The 21,389-nt window shown below is 49.3% G+C and overlaps 1 protein-coding gene across 1 annotated transcript; it reads right to left on the bottom strand.

Moving 5' to 3' along the window:
* Positions 1-642: 642 nt before the first annotated feature.
* Lyrm9 (LYR motif containing 9) lies at positions 643-14,101 on the bottom strand. The gene is made up of 4 exons (XM_028866900.2): positions 14,044-14,101; positions 4,253-4,393; positions 2,066-2,158; positions 643-906 (listed from the first exon to the last, which is right to left on the bottom strand). The coding sequence occupies exons 2-4, from the start codon at positions 4,376-4,378 to the stop codon at positions 889-891; spliced, it is 237 nt and encodes a 78-aa protein (XP_028722733.1). The 5' UTR covers positions 4,379-4,393; positions 14,044-14,101; the 3' UTR covers positions 643-888.
* Between the last annotated feature and the right edge of the window lie 7,288 nt (positions 14,102-21,389).

The following is a 21,389-nucleotide window of genomic DNA, read 5'->3' as shown; positions in this document are numbered from 1 at the left end:
TACTTCACCCACATGGGCCGCTCCTCCCTGACCTCTCTCTCCTCTCCTTTCCTCTCATCCTCCCCTGAGGGCACACTGTGGCGTCCCAGAAGCCTGGACCTCTGGTGCCTACTCTGGCTGCTTGCATCTTCTTCCCAGTCTCACGTGGTATACGTTTCACCACCTCTAGGGCCAGGATCTCTGCTTGGAGCATGCTGGGGGGACAGTGTCAGGAGCCGCACCTTAGCAGATTGAGGGCACAGCACAGTTGGGGCGGGGGGAGGGGGGGGCCTGAGACAGCACAGGACGAACTCACACACGAGTCACTGAGAGAGGATGCGGTGTATGGGAGACAGAGCTGGAGCCAGGGAAAGGCATCACAGCAGCTTCCCCGAAAGGTCCCCATGCCCGAAGCCGGTGTGCCGCACATCATCGCACCTCACCCAGGCTCACCCGGGCAGCACCTGAAGCTGTGGATGCTGGCTGGGATTCAGATCCACAGCTGCCTGCTTCTCAAGCCTGTTCTCTTTCTTGGGTACAGGTGGTCGTCTGAGGGGACCTCAGCTCTGGGGCTCGGAGAGCGGTAAAGGGACCTCCAGAATAAACTAATTGCCTTCAGAGCAAAGAAAAAGAACAGATAGACAAAAATGAGAAACACAGAGAAGAAGCAAAAAAACACCAAGTTCTCCCCAAACTGCATATCATTCCGGGATGGGAGAGCAGACATAACACATGCTGGAAACATGGCTTCGGTGACAAGAGCCACTTGACCGAATGTCAGCTATGATTTCTTGCTTTCGGCCAACAAGGTCAGAGAATATTCCAGAACTGCTGCTGCTGAGCTCCAAAAGCAGAGAGGCTTCTCAGTTCCAATGTCTCCAGGACAGTCATGCTGCCAGCTCTGGATTCTCAGTTTTGTTTTTTATACTGCAAGACAGAGAAAGAGATTTTTATACTGTAAGATGGCGGAGGAGGACTCCGGTCATGTCTCACAGGTGTTCCCACCTCCCCCACAGGGGTTTCCGGGGGTGAGACTCCATGGGGACGCCCTCCACTGTCACATCTCTAGATGGTACCTAGCTCTTCTTCTTTACTGGAAAAGCTGAGGGGCTCAGGGAGGGAGATGGGGAGGCTGGAGGTGTTGGGGCTGAGCAACAAGCACCCACCAGGGCTTGTCCTTAAGCTGAGTCTTGTTTGTGGGAGCAAAGTCCCTGGCAGAGGAGGCCCTCAAAGCCTCTTCAAAGCCAATCACTGAACTGTTTCTTTTTCTGCTTTTTTTTTTTTTTCCTTGTCAGGGATATGCCCCAGGGGCTTATGCACTAGGCAAGCAATCTACCACTCAGCTAAATGCCCTGTCAAAATCTGAGTTTCACAAAATGGACTTTAAAACCCACTTCTGGAGCATCTGAGTTAGGAGGACAAGAATCTGGGGGTACACTCCAGTTCTCCACAGAGTCCAGGTGGAGGTCCTAGACAGCAGCCTAGTTTTTGTCAAGGTCACACAAACTAGAGTCACCTGGGACAAGGCAACCGCAATTTAGGAATTGCTTCCATCAGATCGGCCTGTGTCCGTGCCTGTGGGCAGTGCCAGCGCTGGGCAGGTGGTCCTGGGGCGTATAAGAAAGGTAGCCGAGAGAGTTGTGGGGAGCGAGCCAGTTAGCAGCCTTCCTCTGTGGTGTCCGCTTCTGTTCCTGCCTCGGCTTCCCTTGGTGATAGACTACGGATTGGACCGTAAGCCAAATAAACCCTTTCCCGCCCCCAGGCGGCTTCTGCCAGTGTTTTATCACAGTAGCAGAGAACTAAGACAGCTTCCCCCAGGCCAGATACAGCTATGCGGTAGCACACAGCAGAGCTGTCCTTCCAGAGACACAGCAGCTGTTCCTGGGCCCAATGTCAGCTCACTTGGCACTGCTAGGCAGTGATATGGCCTTTCAGGATTAAGGGTGCTGCTGGAAAAGAATGCAACCTTAAGAGATCACCCTGGGAGAACGGTTGGCATGGGCAGCCTGTTTTCAACCGTGACTCGCAGGCGTCCCCTAGTGGCCGAGGAGGTTAGCGCATCCCCGGAGCCAAGCAAGCACTTTACCTTGTTCATGATCCAGTCAGCATCTTCAATGGCTCTTTTAATAATCTGCAGGATTCTCTCGGGGTTATCTTCATCTGAGTGAACCCGGAAACCCTGTAAGTTTCAGCATAAAAGAAAATCATGGCCAAGCGAAATTCACAAGGTTCGCAACTTCAGCGCACAGTCCCGAGAGGCTGCGGGGCGCTGGTCACCTCTTAGCCCTGCTGAGGGGCGCTCATCCTGCCCACTTGGAGATGAGGCTTGGAGGGGCAACCCTGCTGCTCTCAGGTAGCAGCGTTTGAGTCCTAGTCTATCTGACAGCCAGCGGGGAGGATGAGAAGGAGGCCGGGCTCTGGGCCCGCGGGTGATCTGGCAGGTGACCATCCAGCAGGTGATAATGGCCGACGGGAGTCCTCATTCCCTGGGTCTGATTTGCTCAGCAAAGGAATCTGCTTCAATCAAAGAGTGCTGGGGAGGGTGCGCGCGCGCGCGCGCACACACACACACACACACACACACACACACACACACACACACACACCAGGTGCTGGAAGGAGCAACAGGGAAAGGTGGGAAGGCAGAGGGGCAGGAGATCCTGGGAAATCCAGCCAGGCTTGTGACCCATGACCTACGACTTAGGTTCACTGGTGTGGTTCTTCCAGAACAATGGACTCCCCCGTCCCTTACCTGTGTTCCCAACCTCACATTCACCTACTTACCAGGAGCCCACCTTGTGCCACCTCCAGGAAGTCTTCCCTGACTCCCCCAAAGCTAATTCCTCCCTTCTATTTCCCACAGCCTTCTATTGCTACCACTCTTTCTCTTTTTAAGACAGGGTCTCACTATGTAGCCCTGGCTAGCCTGGAACTCACTATGTAGATCAGGCCGGCCTTGAACTCAGGGAGATCCATCTGCCTCTGCTTCTTGAGTGCTGGGATTAAAGATGTGTGCCACCACCACATCCCAGTTGTTTTTCTTTTCCACATCTGTATGAAGTTTGGCTTTGAGCTCTTTGTTTGGAAATGATTTCTTATAACTTTTTTAAATGTTGTATTATTTTTGTCTGTGGTATGGGTGTTTTGCCTTGTATGTACGTCTATGCACCACACGTATGTAATACCTGCACAGACCAGGAGAGGGCACTGGATCCCCAGAAGCTGCCAGAGAGGTGCAAAGAATAGACCCTGAGTCCTCTGGAAGAGTTGCCCATGCTCTTAACCTCTTAGCCATTGACCAAGTCCTGGAAGTGATTTTGTTTTGTTTTGTTTTGTTTTTCGAGACAGGGTTTCTCTGTGTAACCCAGTCCTGGCTGTCCTGGAACTTGCTTTATAGACCAGGCTGGCCTCGAACTCACAGAGATCCTCCTGCCTCTGCCTCCCAAGTGCTGGGATTAAAGGCGTTCCCCACCACCGCCTGGCCCGGAAGTGATTTCTTATAGAAAGGTAGTGTGATGTGCAAAGAACTCCAAACCAGACTTCCCAGTTAACATTTTCCCACGCTAGCTTTACCACCCTTTTTATAGAGAAGCATCTAAAGTAAGTTACAGGCACTGTGCCCTTATCCCTTACAAAACTCTGTGTGTTTCCTAACAAAGGCACCCTCTGACAGACCACAGCAATCAAACTCCGAAAAATTAACATCGATACAACCATTACCTAATCCACTGCCAGTATTCTAATTCCCATCTGCCACATGTTTCTCTGGCCTAGGAGCTGGCGTCACGCCTTCCATTTACTTGGGACATTGCTTTCGTCACGGTTAATCTAGAGCTGCTTGCCTTTCCTGGCGCTCCACAAAACTTTGTCCTGCTTTTATTTATTTATAGTTCTTTAAGACAGGTCCTCTTAGTGGGACCTGGGGCTCGCAATCCTCCTGTTCCTGCCTCTCCGACGCTGCGATTGCAAGTGCAGGCCACCACCCCACCTTCTCTGGGTGTTGAACTCTGGTCCTCACGGTAGCGCAGCAAGCACTTTCCCCACGGCAGCGTTATCTCGCCCGCCTCTCCCCAGTCTGTGTTGCTTTCCTCTGAGCTGTCTCATTCAGGCCCCAGCACAGCGCCAAGATGCCAGCCGATGCAGCCACGGTGCCACGGACGGAAGCCAGAGGCCAGCTGCCCACTTTCAGTGCTTCTCATAAAACCTCTAGGCCCACTCCCGGGCACGTGTGCCTCTGGCCCCCGGCAGACACCTCCCCCAGACGTGCTCCCACCTGCCGGACAGCATGCTTGTAGTGCTCCTGGGCGCCCTTGGTTGGCAGCTGCCGGCAACAGCGCAGCAGGTAACGGTAGAGCTGCAGCGGAGTCTGGACCAGCTCTGCCCCCGGCAGTGGGGCCATCTGTGAGCCCCGGCCCTGGAAAACACAGAACGCCGCTTTCTGAGATATCAGGCCAGTCCCACAGTGGCCCTGGCCTCCAATCCCAGCCCTCTGTGAACCATCTGCACAGGGGCCCGGCCCCCTTGTGGCCCAATCCCAGCCGCCTACACCCTGGGCTGGGGCTAGCCTTAGCATAGAGCAGGCCCACAGGGACCCAATGCAAGTGCAGAGGGAGATGTGCCAGCTCAGCCTAGGGTCTGCTACGGCTCAGCTTCAGGCGGGAGGTGAGGGAGGTAGTGAGCAGAAAACCCCAGGGAGCCAACAAGGCTGCCCACAGCCACATACATCCTAGTCGGGGCATCAGGCAGGAAGGCGCAGAGTTCCAAAGCTGCTAATTGAAGCGTTGTCCCAAAGCCAGAGCAGTCTTGGTCCCCAGCCAGATAGATGCATGTTAATGCACAGAGTGGCTCCATGAAGAAGCAGCTATACACAGAGTGACGGAGGGGAAGCCAGAACTAGGTACATGACTTCATTTTACTGAGACGTTAATAACAGTGAGCACGGTATACATCTGACACATAAACGGATGCAGGCTTAAGAAAAACTAAGCACAGAGGGGTCAGGTAACGTGCCCAAGCTCACACAGTTAATAAGAGGTCGATCTGAGATTTGAACCTTGGCAGTCTGGCTCCAGGGTCCGGTTAAAAAAAGGGGGGGCGTGGGGAAGTGGAAGATGACTGGGTAGGTAAGGGTGCTTGTAACTGAGACTGAAGACCTGAGTTTGGTCCCCACGACCCACACACTGGAAGGAGTGAGCCGACTCCCTCAGGCTGTCCCTTCCTCCATGCAAGTGTCACAGCACACACGTGTCCACACATGTCCACACACAAGATGGATGCAACTTTAATTTTCTTTTTTTAAAATAGGGCTGGGTGTGGTAGCACAAGCCTTTAATTCCAGGCCAGCAAAGGCTATGTAGTGAGATACTGCCTCAAAAGTAATTGTTGTTGTTGTTGTTGTTGTTGTAGGGGCTGGAGAGATGGTTCAGCAGTTACGAGCACTGGCTGCTCTTGCAGAGGACCAGGGTTCAGTTCCCAGAACCCATAAGTGGCTCACAACTGTATGTAACTCCAAGTACATCCAGAGTCTGATGCCTCTTCTGCCCTCCAGAGACACTGAGCATGTACATGGTACATATGTACATGAAGGCAAATGCATGTGCCCATAAAATAAAATAAACAATAATTTTAAATCATTTAGATATTAGGAAAAAGGTGCTGTTAACGTACAATTGACGCGTGTATTTATAGTGAGTCATTTGGTAACTTTTTGCACATCCACCCCTGCAGAAACCACCACCACGACAAAGAGCACGCACATCCACTCCAAAATGACATCTCAGCGTTCCCTTGAGCTCTATGCTTCCCATCATGCTCCAGGAGCTGCTGACTGGCTTCCCCACCTCAGGTTCCTTCACATGTTCCCATGGTTTGCGTAAGCAGAACGGTCTGCCATGCTTTCTTTTGTCTATGGACTCCGTGTTTTCAAAATAAAATTTGAATCTGTTTTTCAGCTATTACATGAATCTTAAGAATTATGCACATTCATGGAATATCATAGGCTATTTCACAAACGTTTATATTGCCTGATTTTTTAAAGATTTATCATTTGTTAATTATAACATGAATGTGTCTGTGGGAGGGTATGCACACGTGAGTGTGGTGCCCAAAGAGGACAGAGGCATCAGATTTCTTGGAGCTGGAGTTACAGGCAATTTTGAGCTGCCTGAGGAGGATTCCAGAAACTGAACTCAGGTCCTCTGGAAAAGTAGTATAGACGCTAAACCACTCTATCATATGTGTTCTTCCCAAAGATCCCGCAACTCAATATGAACTTTTTCTTTATATGTGTGTGTGTGTGTATAATTCATTTACGGTGTGTGTGTAATTCATTTACCGTGTGTGTGCGTGTGTGTGTGTCATACGTGACACTCCACTGTCACTCCATTCTCTTCCACACTTGATACCAAGGGAGCTCTTCCCAGAATCTCCAAACTATCAAGGACGTCAACTCTCTTCAGCTCTGCATGGCAGGGCTCCCTTCCCTGACCCTCAGTGGAACCCTTTCCCTTTCTGACTGTCCCTCCCCAGTGGGAGTAAAATCTCTCCGCCGCCATGCAGGAGGCTCCCACAGCCCACGCGGGAGGCCCCCACAGCCCACGCGGGAGGCCCCCACAGCCCACGCGGGAGGCCCCCACAGCCCACGCGGGAGGCCCCCACAGCCCACGCGGGAGGCCCCCACAGCTCACGCGGGAGGCTCCCACAGCTGAGCTGCGCCCAAGCCTCCGCACTGTGTCTGGCCCTCAGCAGGCTTCGCACTGGATGAACTGATCCAATCGACTCATTATCTCCTCAGTACAGGCTTGGGGCGGGGGGTGGGGGGCTCCCTGTGTGCCAGATGAAGAGTCAAAGGTGGAGAGACTGAATGACTGGTGTTTGTTTTAAAGAAGCAAGGCGCGGGAGAACGGTCAAAAAGAACCAGACTAGCTCTGTCGGACACCCAGCACTAAGGGAACCGTGACGTCTGGGTTCAGGGGAGCCTGCATTCATCCTATTTCAAGCACATCTTCCCGAGCGAATTGGCCATTTCCTCATGGTTCTTCCGGCTCGTGCTCTGACACGAGAGCTGACCGGCAACTGTCCACCCCCGCCATCCATTCTCCCTCCTAGTAAACGCCGGCTTTGCAGAACTCAGGGTGCACACAGGCCCAACCTGCCTGACCAACCAGAGCCCAGGATTCATACACGTACAGGGATTGGCTCACAGATGAGAAGCTGGGGCCGGAAAAGACTCTCTCCCCAACTAGACTCAGGAAGTCTTCAAGGGATGCCATCTTGCCTCCTCTTGGCTCCAAGCAGAAAGCAGAGCTGAACAAAGTCCAAAGACCTCATTTAGGCCCCCCAAAGACCTCATTTAGGCCCCCCAACACTTCACCCATAGGAAACCCAGGCCCCAGAACACTCTCAATAGCCTGACCATTCACTCCGACTACCAAACCAGCCTGGAATGGTTCAACCCAAAGAATTCTGACAGATCTTGACTCCCTACTTCTACTTCCAGGGGCTGGCGGCGGTGTGGCTCAGTAGGTAGAGCACCTGCCTAGCATGCAGGAAGTTCTGGGCTCAATGTCCAACACTGCGAACAGAAAGCGTGACGGTACAGGCCTTGTCATCCCAGCACTAGGGAGACAGAGGTCACAAGATCACAAAGTCAAGGGCATCCTCGGTCACTTAGTGAATTTAAGGAGAGCCTGGCCTACAGGTCTCAAAACAACAAGAAAAAAACAAAAACAAACAACAACAACAAAATCCTATGACCCACCTCGATGGTTCCAGCTGTAAGGACGTCTAGGAAGGACCCAGGGCTCTTCAAGTCCTCGCTGCCACCGTTCTGACGAGCCCTGCTTTGGCTTGGCCCACAGAGGGGAACCCATAAACTGTCATGGGCAGGCCCCTGAAGGGCAACCACAGAGGACACACTACAGTCCCAACATGACAGGCAGCTCCTCTGGCAGGCTTCCCCAGACTATATAAAGTGCTAATCAAATATTGTAAAATGCTAGTCCAGAACAGATGGTTACCATCTGCAGCCCTCAGACTCGACATTTGGAAAGAGCACAACTTTGCTTCGCTGCCTTAAAACCCAAGCAATACTTAGTAACCAACCCAGCAAGCATGGGCGGAAGATTATTTTCAGCCCAATTATATTACTTAGTCATCCTCAGTAATAACAAGTGGAGAATGCATGTGTGGGTCCACTGAGAGGAGCTGAACTAAAAATGTTTTAATTTAATTTAAAGTGTGGGTTTACTATTATTAAGGGGGCCGTGAACCTCCCAGCGCCAGCACCAGAACTAGAGTCAACCTCTGACCCTGGGAATGCTCACTTCTCTCCCTGTGCCCTTTGCACTTGACCTAAGCCTCGCTCCCCAGGCCCCTGGGATAGCTCCATCTCCCAGGCAACCAGGCTAAGATGGCCACCTGCAAGATAACTACTCCTTCTCCTTCAATCCCTGAGCCCCTGGCTTTGAAATCCTATCAAATTCTACCTCTCTGTGCCACTTAGATTTATGCTCCTTCTTGTCCAGATTCCTTCTGTCTCAGCTGCCACCGTCTGGAGCTGGAGTCCTTGCCTTTCAACCCATCTCCCTATCTGTCCTCCACCCAAGAGCCTGACTGAACCTGAAACATAAATGTTAGGGTACCCACTCCCCTCCAAATCACCTTAGTGTTCATCCCCATACCTTGTTACTCTGGCAACTTTTCTCAAAATGTGGAACTAGCTACTTGAGTTTATTTTAAGCAGTCTATGAATGGACATCTTTTCATCACAATGATGTAATATTTACCTACGTAAGTAAGAAAAAATCCCAATTTCATAGGTATTATGTTTAAAACAGTTTTGGTTTTGTTGTTGTTTTTAAAGAATGGGTATAGAAATATACCAGGCAAACAGAGACACAGTCAAAACGAGGGGCAGGCAGAAACGGTGACACTGAGCAGGGATGGTGCCAGCCTACAGAACACACCCAGGTTCCTTTCCACGGCCCAGGGAGTCCTGTGCCTGCGTCACCCACCCCTCAGGCCAAGTCCAGGCAAACTGAGTCCTAGGCGGGGCAGTCTGTGGCAGCTGTGAGTAGGGATGGTCTCCACACTGTGACAGGTGACAAAAGGCTGGACACAAAACAGGTGTGTTAGCCAGGGTCCTCAAAGACGTAAAACCGGTAAAAGGTGTGTGGGTGTGGGTGGGTGTGTGTGTGTTTGAGAATATCTGTGAGTGTGGGGGATGGGGGTATGTGAGTCATGGGGGGGAAGGAGTTTCTCAGTGAGGGTGTCTATTGCTGTGAAGAGACACCATGGCCATGCCAATTCTTATAAAGGAAAACATTTAATTGGATGGCTTACAGTTTCAGAGGTTTAGTCCATTATTATCATGGCTGGACACGGCGTCATGCAGGCAGACATGGTGCTGGAGAAGGAGCTGAGAGTTCCACATCTTGATTCCACAGTCAACAGGAAGGGAATTCTCACTAGGCGTAGCTCGAGTACAGGAGACCTCAAAGCCCCCCCCACACACACAGTGACACACTTCCTCCAACAAGGCCACACCTCCTAATAGTGTCACTTCCTATGAGCTTATGCAGGCCAATTACATTCAAACTACCACACTGAGTGAGAGTGTGTGTGTGTGTTACAAGGAATGTGTCATGTAATTCTAGGAGCTGGCAAGTCCAAAATCTACAAAGCTAATGCCCTGACTCTAACCCTAGGAGGGAAAGTTGCCAGGAAATTAGGAAGAGTCTCTGTCCCAAAGGGCTTCTAGAGAATTCTTCCTTATGTCAGAAAGGCTCAGACTGTTCCTTCTATAACAGTGTGTGTAAACATCTAACACCATCCAGATAGTACAGACCAAGTACCGCCCCTGCCCACCCCCCAGGACTGTTAAACTGTGCGTCAGGTAACTCTCCACATCTGGTTTACATCTCTAACTAAGATCGTCAGAGGCACAGGTAGAGACCAGGTAGATAGAAAGTGGGTTCAACTGTAAACATCCATTTTCTTTACCAATGTCTGTTTTAAAATACAGCAAGCTGGTGGCGGGTTGTGACTTTGATATCCTGTAGCAGTCAGGCCTTTAGTGGACTGAATGAGGCTGGAGATGTGGCTTACTGGGATGACCTGGAATTCACAGAGATTCACTGGCTTCTACCTCCTGACACTGGGATTTAAAGATGTGCTCCACCATGCCCAGTCTAAATATGTGTTTTTAAAAAGATTGAATGAGGCCCATTTATATTAATGAAGACAGTTTGCTTGACTCAGTCTACTAATTTAAATCTAAAAACACTCTCATGGAGACACCCAGAATGATACCTGCATCCCATTCAAGCGGACACATAACGCGAACTCTCCTGGTTGAAGTCCAAGCTACTTATTGACAATCCTCTCCCATCTACCTTTAAGGCCCCTGTGGCTTCCGACAGCTGGCCTTACTCTTCCACACTCAGCTCTGGGTCTGGCACCTCCTGGATGCCCTCAATAACACAGGACACCCCATGCTGCCATGTACCATGCTCAGGAGGGAGCCTGTGGTGACCCCAAAAGAGCCTTATCAGCCCATTTCACTCTAGCCCTGACTTCGAGCTCAGCTCTCACCCGAATTATGGGAAGGTCCCCACCTGTGTGCAAGGACGGCCCTGCCAGTCATTCTCCAAGGGTGGTTACAGTGTTTTATCAACCTCTCAAGCAAAACCTTCTGCAGCTGGGCACCAGCTGACACTGTCGAGCTGGTATAAGACTCTTCCAATGTTACTGGGAATTGCCTGACATTGAGGTTATGCAGTTTGCTCTTATCCTCAGATGATGCAGGTACAAGCATTAAGAAGTATGTTATAGGCTCTACAACTATTTCCAAAGAGTTCAACAAAAGCCAAGCCACAGAGAGAAGGGACAGACTAAGAAACACAAATGTTAAGACTCTTTCTACTCGAGGTCTGAGCTCTGGCCTGATGCACCACCCGCTGCCAACTCTCAAGGTCCCCCTCATCCTCTGCCAGCACAGGGGTGGAAGACATTATGTTTTCCCATCCTCCCCACTCTCACCCCTCCACTCTCAAGCACACTGCCAGTGTGAGGAACAGCAGGTTGATTGTGCCCTGACCGGTTCCATGAGCAATGACCCTGTCGACTCCCTATGACCTGAGAATTCAAGGAATGCAGCCCAGACTGCATTCCCTGCTCAAACCCTGAGGACCCTGGCATCCACTTCAAAGTACCTCTTTCCACGAACTATTAGTGAGTCTGTTTCCCTATCTTGTACTGTCTAATACAGTCACAGTCGGCCGCACAATCGTTGGGGTGCCTGACTGTTATTTAAGTCACCCGTATACAATGAAAGCACTGAAACCAGCACACACCAGGACAAAGAGAAGCAGTCTGGTCTGCCATGAGCATAGCTCACCCATTGAACATCTCTCCGAACGGCTGAGCTTGCAGGCTCGGGGAAGTCACTGAAAAGACCAATACCAGCTCATCCAGAATCTTCTGAAAAGCTAATGTCATCTTTGATCACGTTCGCACGAAGAGGCAATTACGACAGCTTTTCACATATGACCTCATTAAACACAGCAATGTTAGAGGGTAGGTATTGTTAGTCCCATTTTATAGATAAGAAAGCCAAGGCTCGGAGAAACTATGCTTTGTCAGTGGCCGCATAGCTGTGCACAGTCAGAACGGGAACTAACCCTAAGTCTATTTGATTCTGAAGCCGCAATCTTACTTGCCTCCTTGACGACTGCTAAATATGTAAGCCCAAGAACGCTAAGGCTGGGGTAACCCAGCGTCAAGAGAACTACCTAGCATGCGCAAAGCCCTAAATTCAGTCCCCAGAACTAAAAAAAAAAAAAAAGTGCTGCCCAGATCATGACTAAGGACCCCATCCATAAAGAACTCCCCTGGGGCTTATGCAAGAGCAGGCTCAGTCACTGATAGACATACTTCACCAGATTGTTATTCACAACTTAGCCAGAAATCCTTGCTCTCCATGCCTTTCTGAAATACAAGGACATTACAGCACCCTCTCACATAGAAATGGAAAAAAAAAAAATCAGACTAATGTCAATTACACAAGAGGGAAAAAAAAAAGAAATGATCTTTTAAAAAAAATCTTAAGCCAGGCGGTGGTGGCTCACACCTTTAGCCCCAGCACTGGGAGGCAGAGACAGGTAGATCTCTGTGAGTTCAAGGCCAGCCTGGTCTACCAAGAGAGTTCCAGAACAGTCTGGGCTACATAGGAAAAAAAAACCTTACTGAGTGGTAGGATGACTTAGACACAGGCCTCACAGCCTGAGTTCCAACCCTGCATCCCACAAGGTGGCAGGAGAGAACCAGTTCCCAAAGGCAGTCCTCGGACCTCCACACACAGTTTACAAAATCAAATGGGTCTGGTGGCATATCCCCCGTAATCCAGCACTCGGGAGGTCAAGGTCCAGCCTAGGCCACGTAGCAAAGCCTAGGTTATCCAAGACCCTGTCTCAAAACAAAACAAAACCAACTTACAAAACTCAAAAAAGAGTATGATCTATTAAAGGGAGGGGCACAAAGGGAACTTCCTGGGTGCCAGGTATTATTGCTGGCACAGGTGCCAGGAAGAAAGGGCCCAGCCCCATGAAAGCTCACTGCCCTTTTCCCTAACCTGTGTCTTAGCAGAGGGCACCTAAAAATAACTGGAAAAAGAGTCATACATTTAAAAAGATAATGGAACGGCAGAAAAAATAACCCAAAATTATGCCCGATTGGGCACTGATAAAAGCTAAATTAAGCCTGCATCAGCCATTTTTTAAAATATGCAATTAATCTTCTTGATGGAGAAAAGTTGAAAAATAGGATTGGTGTGCTCCCTGCCCCCCGCCCACCCCAGGGCTCCATCTGGCATATTTATGTTCTCCCAGCAAGCCTGCGTCCCCTAGTCCCTCTCCCACAGAACCAAGGTCAGCCCAGCCTCCTTCCATTCCCCCTGGCACAATCTTCAGTCCCAGCTCTGTGCCCATCCCTGTGGGAGGTGCTGATGCTGGAGACGAATCCTGGGGTTGGACCGCGCCAGGCAACCTTTTACCACTGAGCTGCTGCTCCTAGCTCCTGATTAGCAGGTGACTAATCGGTCTCTTTCTTTCGGAATTCCCATGTGCCACCCAAGGATATTTCACACTTTATCCTTCCCTTACTTTGGCCCCCACTACCTTATACCCAGAGGACAGGTATGTGATAGTAAGGACTTCAAATGAGTCCCAAGAGCCATCACAGGGAGAATGGAGAGATAAAACCTGATCCAGGCAGACCATGGAAAATCATTCTGTAATAAAAAGAACAAAGTGCCGGCTTATGCTACCACGCGTGAACCTGGAGGAAGGCGTGCAAGACGCAAGAAACCAATAACAGGGAGCTACATAATGTATGATTGATTCCGTCTCTATGAAATGTTCAGAATTGGCAAATCTACCGAAAGCAGTGAACTGGTGCATAGCGCAGAGAAAAGGGAATGGACTGGGGAGGGGCGTTGCCTGCTAACGGAGATTTTTTTTTTTTAAGGCACGGTAAATATTCTAAAATAGACAGTGGTGGTAGATGTACAACTGCGCACATTCTAAAGGTTATTAAACGTGTGCACTTTAAATGGGCACTGGCCGGTAATCGCAGTACACGTGGGAAGCTGAGGCAGAAGGATTACGAATTCAAGGTCAGCCTGGGTCACATATTGCAGAAACCAACGTGATCCCAGTTACTCCTGGTCACAGGGTGTTCTCATAGACCGACTGAGAGCAGAGGGGCACGTCTGCTCTTGGAAAACCACAGAACCCAGGGCTGCCCCAGCCGAGTGCGGATGCCAGCAGCACATGGCGGAGACCTGGCTCCCTGCATCCTCCTAGCCCGCATCTCGGCCTCCCACGCTCCTCCGCCGCGCCGGGACTATGCCTGCGACAGGTGCCGCCGGCTCTCGGGGGAAGCCCGGAGCACCCACAGATCGCCCCCAGGGCTTCCACAGATCCCGGCCCTGCTGGCAGCCTCGGTAATCCCCAGCCCGCCCCCGCCGCCCGAGTCCCCGCCCTGGGCCCACGCAGCAGGGCTCACCCGCCTTCCGGGCGGACGCCAACTCGAGGCACCGCGAGCGACGAGTGCGCCTGCGCAGCGGAAGCCAGCGCAGCCCCCGCCCCCGCCTGGTGCCTGAGCGCCCTCTGCCGGCCGCCGGCGGGACTCGGGGTCCTACTGGGTGCCGGCATCCTGCTCCGACCCCACCCAGTTGGCTTTACCCACAGCCTTCTTTCCCTTGTCTTCCTTACTACCCTGGAGACAAGCCCTGGAGGCAAGCTCTTCCTCGTAGTCCCAAGAATGGATTGTGCTAGAATATTAGGGGTGCTCAAGATCTTTGCAAAGGCTTCTTGGAGGACTTGTCCTAAACCTCCCGTGTTGATGACAGGAATTATGTTTGGAAGGGAGTCTGCATTATGAGTCGCTTCATCAAATTACAGTCCCACAACACCTGTCAGAAGAATACATATGACAGTAATAGGCATGCTTCTTTTCAGACTCAGCTATAATTATAATTGAGGGAAAGAATACGGAATCTTAACTCACAGCCACTGCCAGGATCAGTCTTTGAAAACGAAATAATGCTGTTTCATTAAATGGGCTCTCCCTACTCACGCGTGTTGAAAGTCAGAATGCTCCTCTGAATTGATTTAAATACAAGTTTTATATCCTGAAAGAAATAAAGATGAGTCTTTATCGAGAGACAAACGCCCTGTTCAATGAAGCTGCAAGCTTCTCTGGGCTGCTGTCTGAAAGGCAGTGAGGAGACCAGTGGATAACGTTGCTTTTCTTCGTGCATCTCTCTTCTCTGGGGCTTTTTAAACCTGTCTGTAATGAAAAGCCCGATTTCCTTACACACGCTCCTTGTGTGGTTGCTTTAACAAGACAATTTCTTATAATGTCTTTTTTTCTTCGTTTTTTTTTTTTAAAAAAAGAAAACACTGCTGTCTAGCAGCACCCAGAAATTATTTTTCTTCCTCTTAGGAAGCAGGGGCTATTTCTTAAGAGAACTTTTTCTTTTCCCTGTTTCTTCTTCGGTTCTCTAGACTCCCGATCCATCTCCTCCAGCACCCCCTTTTCTTCCTCTTTACCTAACTACCACACTGTCTCAAACCAGTGCGGGAAGATTCCTCCCCTGGAATACCCAGCTAATTACCTTCATTTATTTTCAATATGTAGACTTAGACCAAATATATCTGAAAAATCCAATTGCACCCTCATAAATCAGCCCTCTTATTTACCCATGCATAATCAGGGCACATTATTAGCCTAGATCCAATCAATAAATCGTTATACTTTTAGAGTCCTGACTAGGAACACTCTGCCGTGACACCATTCCACTCTGGAGTTCAACCATAAGACCCTTTCATATTTTTAAGAAATGTCACAGTCTGTTCTCTCATCCCTGCTCTTTTGTCCCTAGATCTCTGTGTTCCTGCTTCAGAAGCGTCGTTCTGATACCTAGAGCTCATAAAATATTCAAGACGCAAGCTGTTAGCTCTACCTCCGAAAGCTCCACCTTCACGGCTCTTGTGTTACTTCTGGCTTTATAGAGATACAGCATTTATCTTTCTCAAAAATTCCTGGTGGACAGCTAGGCAGCAAGAAGGAGGAGGAGGAAGAGGAGGAGGAGGAGAGGAAGAAGAAGAAGGAGGAGGAGGAGGAGGAGGAGAAGGAGAAGGAGAAGGAGAAGGAGAAGGAGATTACCACAAGGAGAGACATGGGCAGCATGCCCTGTCTTTTACCAAGTCACAGTGGGAACTTGGATTTAGGAATAGGCCAGTTGTGATTCTTCTTAACTTGACAGGAACTTTAGATTTCTTTTCATTTCAGTAGTAAAACTAAAAACTTCTTACCAGTCCAAACAGTCACTAAAAATGACACCAAGTCCATGATCTAATGGAAGCCCAACTGTTCTTATCATGTCATTTTCTTCTGCACAATTCTGCATTCCAGAATTTCATGAGGGCGCCCTCATGTCAGGCTGCACGATATTTAAAGGTAAACAGAACTTGACCTTTTGCTTAAGAAATTTATCGCTCAAGGGTTGGCTGTGCCGGAGATTCCTTCGAACCGGGGAATTTATCACACTTCCTTAAGAAATACATGGCCACCTTCTCTTGCTCTCTGAAATGCCATTTAGCCTGACAGTGGCAAGTTTGAAACCACTCCGTAGAGAAAGAGGCAAGAAGTCTTTCAGTTTAAACTGACCTCCAGATTTTTAAAATTATGTTTAATTGCTTATTATTATGTGTGTACTTCTGTGGTGTGTGCGCAGGGCAGAGGAGAGCCTGAGGAAATCTGTTCTCTTCCACCATGTGGGTCCAGGAAATCAAACTCAGGTCATCAGGCTTGACAGCAAGGGCCTTACCCACTGAGCCAGCTCCCGAGCCCCATTTCCAGATTTCAAAGAGAAATGATACATTTGCACGCTTTGATTAAATCGGGTTATTGTCTCAAAGGTTGGCCATGTAAATAATTCAAATTAATTCATAAACATACAATGGATTTAATAAGCATGATAAAGACTTCGAAGAAAATTCTTAGGACCTTCGATCCGCCCTTGCTCTCAGTCCCCTCCGCTCAGATTTCTCTGAGCACACAGGATGAACACTACCTTGGTGTTCTCTTCTATTCAAAATATGCAAAGTTGCTATTTACTAGTTTGCAATTTGCATGACTCAAATTCTGCGAGAACACAGGGTGAGGGGCACAGGGTGACAGGTGGATGTGCCAAAAGAGATTACCAAGGCAGAAAATGGAAAAATCCAGTATTCAGAACTTTGTCACCCTGGGTGTTACAACACACAGCCCTGGCTGACTACCAGAGAGGTTTGTTAGTAAGACAATGAAAATATCGGGTGTAAAAGGTTATGTGAGATCTCAGACATCTAGTGTCTTTTCTTCTGTAATTACTGGGTGGGAGAAGGGGGTGAGCAGAGATTCAAGATTGTATAAAAAGGAGTCTGAGAGGGGAAGGCACAGCCGTGACTATCCACAGCACACACGCTACAGGATGGAGTCTAGTCTTTCAGGGCTTTGGTCTTGTGTTACTTTCTGTAGCACCATAAATGCACCCTGCCTGGCTGGTACATACCATTCTACACTTCTGGCGTGTTCTGTAGTGGCTTGTTGACAGTAGCGGCATGTGAAGCCACATAGAAAATTGGGCATGTGCCATCTCTGAATTTGAGTCTCCACTTTTTTGTCTGTTGAAAACATGTCTCATGATTTAAGACTAATTAACATATACACCCATACCCACAGTTTTTGTGTAAACTTCATTTGAAATGGAAATTTTCATAAAAAAAGATTAAGTGTAGCCAGGCATGGTGATGCATGACTGTAATGTCAGCACTAGGGGGCGCTAAAACAGAATCATAATTTTGAGACACCGCCCGGCTCAGATCTACTTTCAAATGACCTGCTTCAAAATGTCACTCTGTTTCTACTAGTGACATGAAGAATCTTAAGATGACCACAAATAAGAATTCAAAGCCAAACCGGGCAACAGTGGCACACGCCTTTAATCCCAGCACTGGGGAGGCAGAACCAGGCGGATCTCTGTGAGTTCAAGGCCAGTCTGGTCTACAGAGTGAGATCCAGGACAGGCACCAAAGCTACACAGAGAAACCCTGTCTCAACAAAACAAAACAAAAACAAAAAAGAATTCAATGCCAGAGGCTGGAGAGATGGCTCAGCAGTTAGGAGCACTGGCAGCTCTTCCAAAGGATCTAGGATTCAATTCTCAGCACCCACAGGGCAGCTCAGAACTGTCTGTAACTCTAGTTCCAGGGAATCTGGCACCCTCACACAGACACACATGCAGGCAAAACACCAATGTACAATAAAAAAATAAAAATAAATGAGTCATTAAAAAAGAACAAAAAGAGCCGGGTGGTGGTGGCGCACGCCTTTAATCCCAGCACTAGGGAGGCAGAGCCAGGCGGATCTCTGTGAGTTCAAGGCCAGCCTGGGCTACCAAGTGAGTTCCAGGAAAGGCGCAAAGCTACACAGAGAAACCCTGTCTCAAAAAACAAAACAAAACAAAACAAAAAAAAAAAGAGTTCAATTCCACAGGTCACCAAAATGGAGGAAATAATCATTAAATAGAATTAGTTGGAGAAAGAAGAAAGAGGAAGACAGGAAGGAGAAGGAATGAAGAAAAGACAGGAGGGGAGGAAAAAGGGAGTTAACCTTGTCGACACTATCCCAAAGAAAAAAGACATTAGGCTAGGCAGAGACCGTCCACACAGAGTCCTGCCAAGCAAGGTAGTACCACCTCAGACTCCATGCCTCCCTCTGGGAGCCAATGTGGCTAGTGCCCTGGAGTATTTATAGGGTCATTCCTTTTAGTTACTGGTTGAATGATGCTCTCAGGGCACTGACTCCCTGGGAGGGCTAGCCTGCCATGTTCTCAAGCAGACTCATGGTTGCTTGAGGTAGTGAGAAATGAGTCAAATATGGCAGAAGGGAAGGCTCAGGGGATGGAGGCAAGGTCACTGGTGATTCTGGGAATCATGGTAGTCATACATGTACATTTATGTAAATGTACAGATTTAGTACATGCATGTGTATCCAGGTGTGTTTGTGTGATTATATCAAGTCACAGCCCCGTCCCGACTGCAGCGCCCTGAAAGCAGAGCTGAGCAGCAGGGTCCCAGCCGGTGTCGGTGTCGTGCCACACTAAAAGCTCCCTCCCCACATCCTCAGCTCTCTGCCTTGCTCCCATTGAATCTATCGTCGTCCTCCTCCAATCTGCCCCCAAGCAGATTAATGTTGAGAAAATTACACAACAGAGCTGATGGATCTGACTTTAAATGCATCCTGGATCCTTCCTGGGAAGAAAATGACTGCTTTTCAGAGCTCTCACACTCCACCTCCACACCCTCACTCCCAGCCAACTGCCCGTGGGAAAGGTCAACAGCACCAGATGAGAACATCCCTCAGAGTTCTCAGCCTGTCTCCTTTCCCGTTCCAATGAGGCGTATTGCTGTGTGCCTTTGACGACTCATCCCCCTGTGGTTCTCTTGGCTCTCTCCCTTGAGAGTTGTGAAAGTCTCTGCCGCTAGTTACTTCTGCTTCATCCCTAATTAATCTCCACATCGCCACTTGCTCATTCTAAGCAACATACTGAAGAGGGCTAGAGCTTTACTTCTCAAAAAGTGATTTGTGGACCGGTGGGGTGAGCCTCGCCTGGGAGCCTGGTAGGAATGCAGAATCTTCACCCAGACAGCAGAATCAGAGTCCACCTTTCAACAAGATTCCCCCCTCAGATGGTTACCAGGCATGTGAAAGTTTGATAAGCACTAAACTAGGGGTTCCATTCAAAAACAAATGAACCAAATGTCAGACAACTTTCTGAGTCCCCCGTCCCCCGTCCCCCGGATTCCTCTCTCTACATTCTATTGGAGTCATCCAACACATGTAGACAGAGGCCCTGGCAGATATCAACCCATCTCCTAGGTTCTGAGGAGACAGAATAAATAAAGCATATATGCGGGCTGGAGAGATGGCTCAGTGATTAAGAGCACCTGCTGCTCTTACCAACAACCAGAGTTCGGTACCCAGAACCCACTTTGGGCAGCTTACAACTGCCTGGAACTCCTGCTCCAGGGGACCTGGTGCCCTATTCTGGCTTTCAAGACAAATGCACCCACCAAGCACATACTCCAACACACACACACACACACACACAACTAAAAATAAGAATAAAATCTTAAAAAATGAAAAAATAGGGGCTAAGGAGTTGACCTGGCAGTTAAGAGCACTTATTGCTCTTGCAAAGGACCTGGGCTTTATTCTGAGCACCCACATGGCAGCTCTCCACCATCTGTAACTCCAGTCCCAGGGATCCGATACCCTCTTCCGACCCCCACAGGCACCAGGCATGCACATGGTACATCTGCATGCATGAAGGTCAAACACTCAAATATAAAAGAATAAAGTAAATATTAAAAAAAATAATAATAAATAAAGCATATGACCATTGTGCATGTTGTGTTGCAGGGGCTGGGGAAATGGGAGTAAGAAAGAATATGAATGATAAACAGCTGATCTACAGTCAAATAAAAGGTGACAATGTGGGTCAGAGAGATGGCTCCGAGGGAAAAGGCACTTGTTACCAAGCTGCGTTCAAGCCCTTGGGCCCACATAGTGCAGAAGAAACAACTGCTGCAAGCTGTCTTCTAACCTGCGTGCACACACACGCACACGCACACGCACACGGTTTTTAGCAAAGGTAGTTAGCACCCAATGGTTACTGTGTCATTCCGGATATATGACATTTAGACGGAGATCTACATGACAAGGAGCCACTCTACCCAGGGATGAAGAGCTGGCTCAGGGGGTACAGAGCATGAGGATCTGAGCTTGATCCCAAACACCCACATTAAACCTGGAAAAGGCAGCCCAAGCCCAAGCAGGCAGAGACAGGATGTTCCCTGGGGCTAGCTGGTTAACCAGTCTAATCAAACTGGTGAGTTCTAGGTTCAGTGACAGAGCCTGATTAAAAAAGCAGGGTGAAAAGGGATTGAAGAAGATACCCAACACTAACCTCTAGCTTTGACAGCGCACATGTGTATGTACATATGCGCACACGCGCGTGCACACACTTGCAAGCACACACACACTGTTACAGTGGTCCACACAGGCTTACCCTTCAGTCGTACCTGTCTCCTCTGCTCCACCTTTTTTTTTTTTTTCTTTGTTTTGTTTTGTTTTTTGTTTTTTTGAGACATGGTTTCTCTGTGTAGTTTTGGCGTCTTTCCTGGAACTCGCTCTGTAGACCAGGCTGGCCTGGAACTCACAGAGATCCACCTGCCTCTGCCTCCCGAGTGCTGGGATTAAAGGCGTGCGCCGCCGCCGCCGCGCCGCCGCCGCCGCCGCCGCCGCCGCCGCCGCCGCCGCCGCCGCCCGGCTCATTTTCTTAAAAATATCTTTTATTTTATGTCTTTTGGGGTTTTGTTTGTCTGTTTCGGTTTGAGTTAGTTTGTTTTTTGAGACAGGGTCTCATATAGTCCAGGGTGGTCCTAAACTCGCTGTACACTCCTGATCCTCCTGCTTCCACCTCCCTGGTGCTAGGACGGTAGGCATGTGTCACCATGCCTGGCTTTTATCTTTTTTTTTTTTTTTTTTAATCCCTGTATTGTGGCTCTGTTGTATCTGGAAGTGGGAGATAGTTCTCTGATCCAGCCACAAAGGGCAAAGCTGGCCCCACCTTTTCACCTCTGCTCAGCTAGGCTCCCCAAGCTGAAACTCGGAGTAGCTGAGCAGGAGGGGGAGTCCGAGGGGGGCTAGCCGGCCTCCCACAGCTCAGCCGTCTAAACCCGCTCTCGCTTTCCCATTTCCTGAAGGGCAGGCTGTGCAGGAGGGCTGTGGGGTGTGGA

Source organism: Peromyscus leucopus, chromosome 8b (assembly GCF_004664715.2).
Source record: "Peromyscus leucopus breed LL Stock chromosome 8b, UCI_PerLeu_2.1, whole genome shotgun sequence".
Taxonomy (NCBI): Eukaryota; Metazoa; Chordata; class Mammalia; order Rodentia; family Cricetidae; genus Peromyscus; species Peromyscus leucopus.
This window is presented reverse-complemented; position numbering and strand designations above follow the sequence as displayed.

Coding starts and splice junctions, on each gene's coding strand:
- Lyrm9 (XM_028866900.2), bottom strand. CDS start 4,378: ATGGCCCCACTGCCGGGGGCAGAGCTGGTCCAGACTCCGCTGCAGCTC. Junction 2,159..4,252: donor ACAAGCATGCTGTCCGGCAG/GTGGGAGCACGT, acceptor TGAAACTTACAG/GGTTTCCGGGTTCACTCAGA.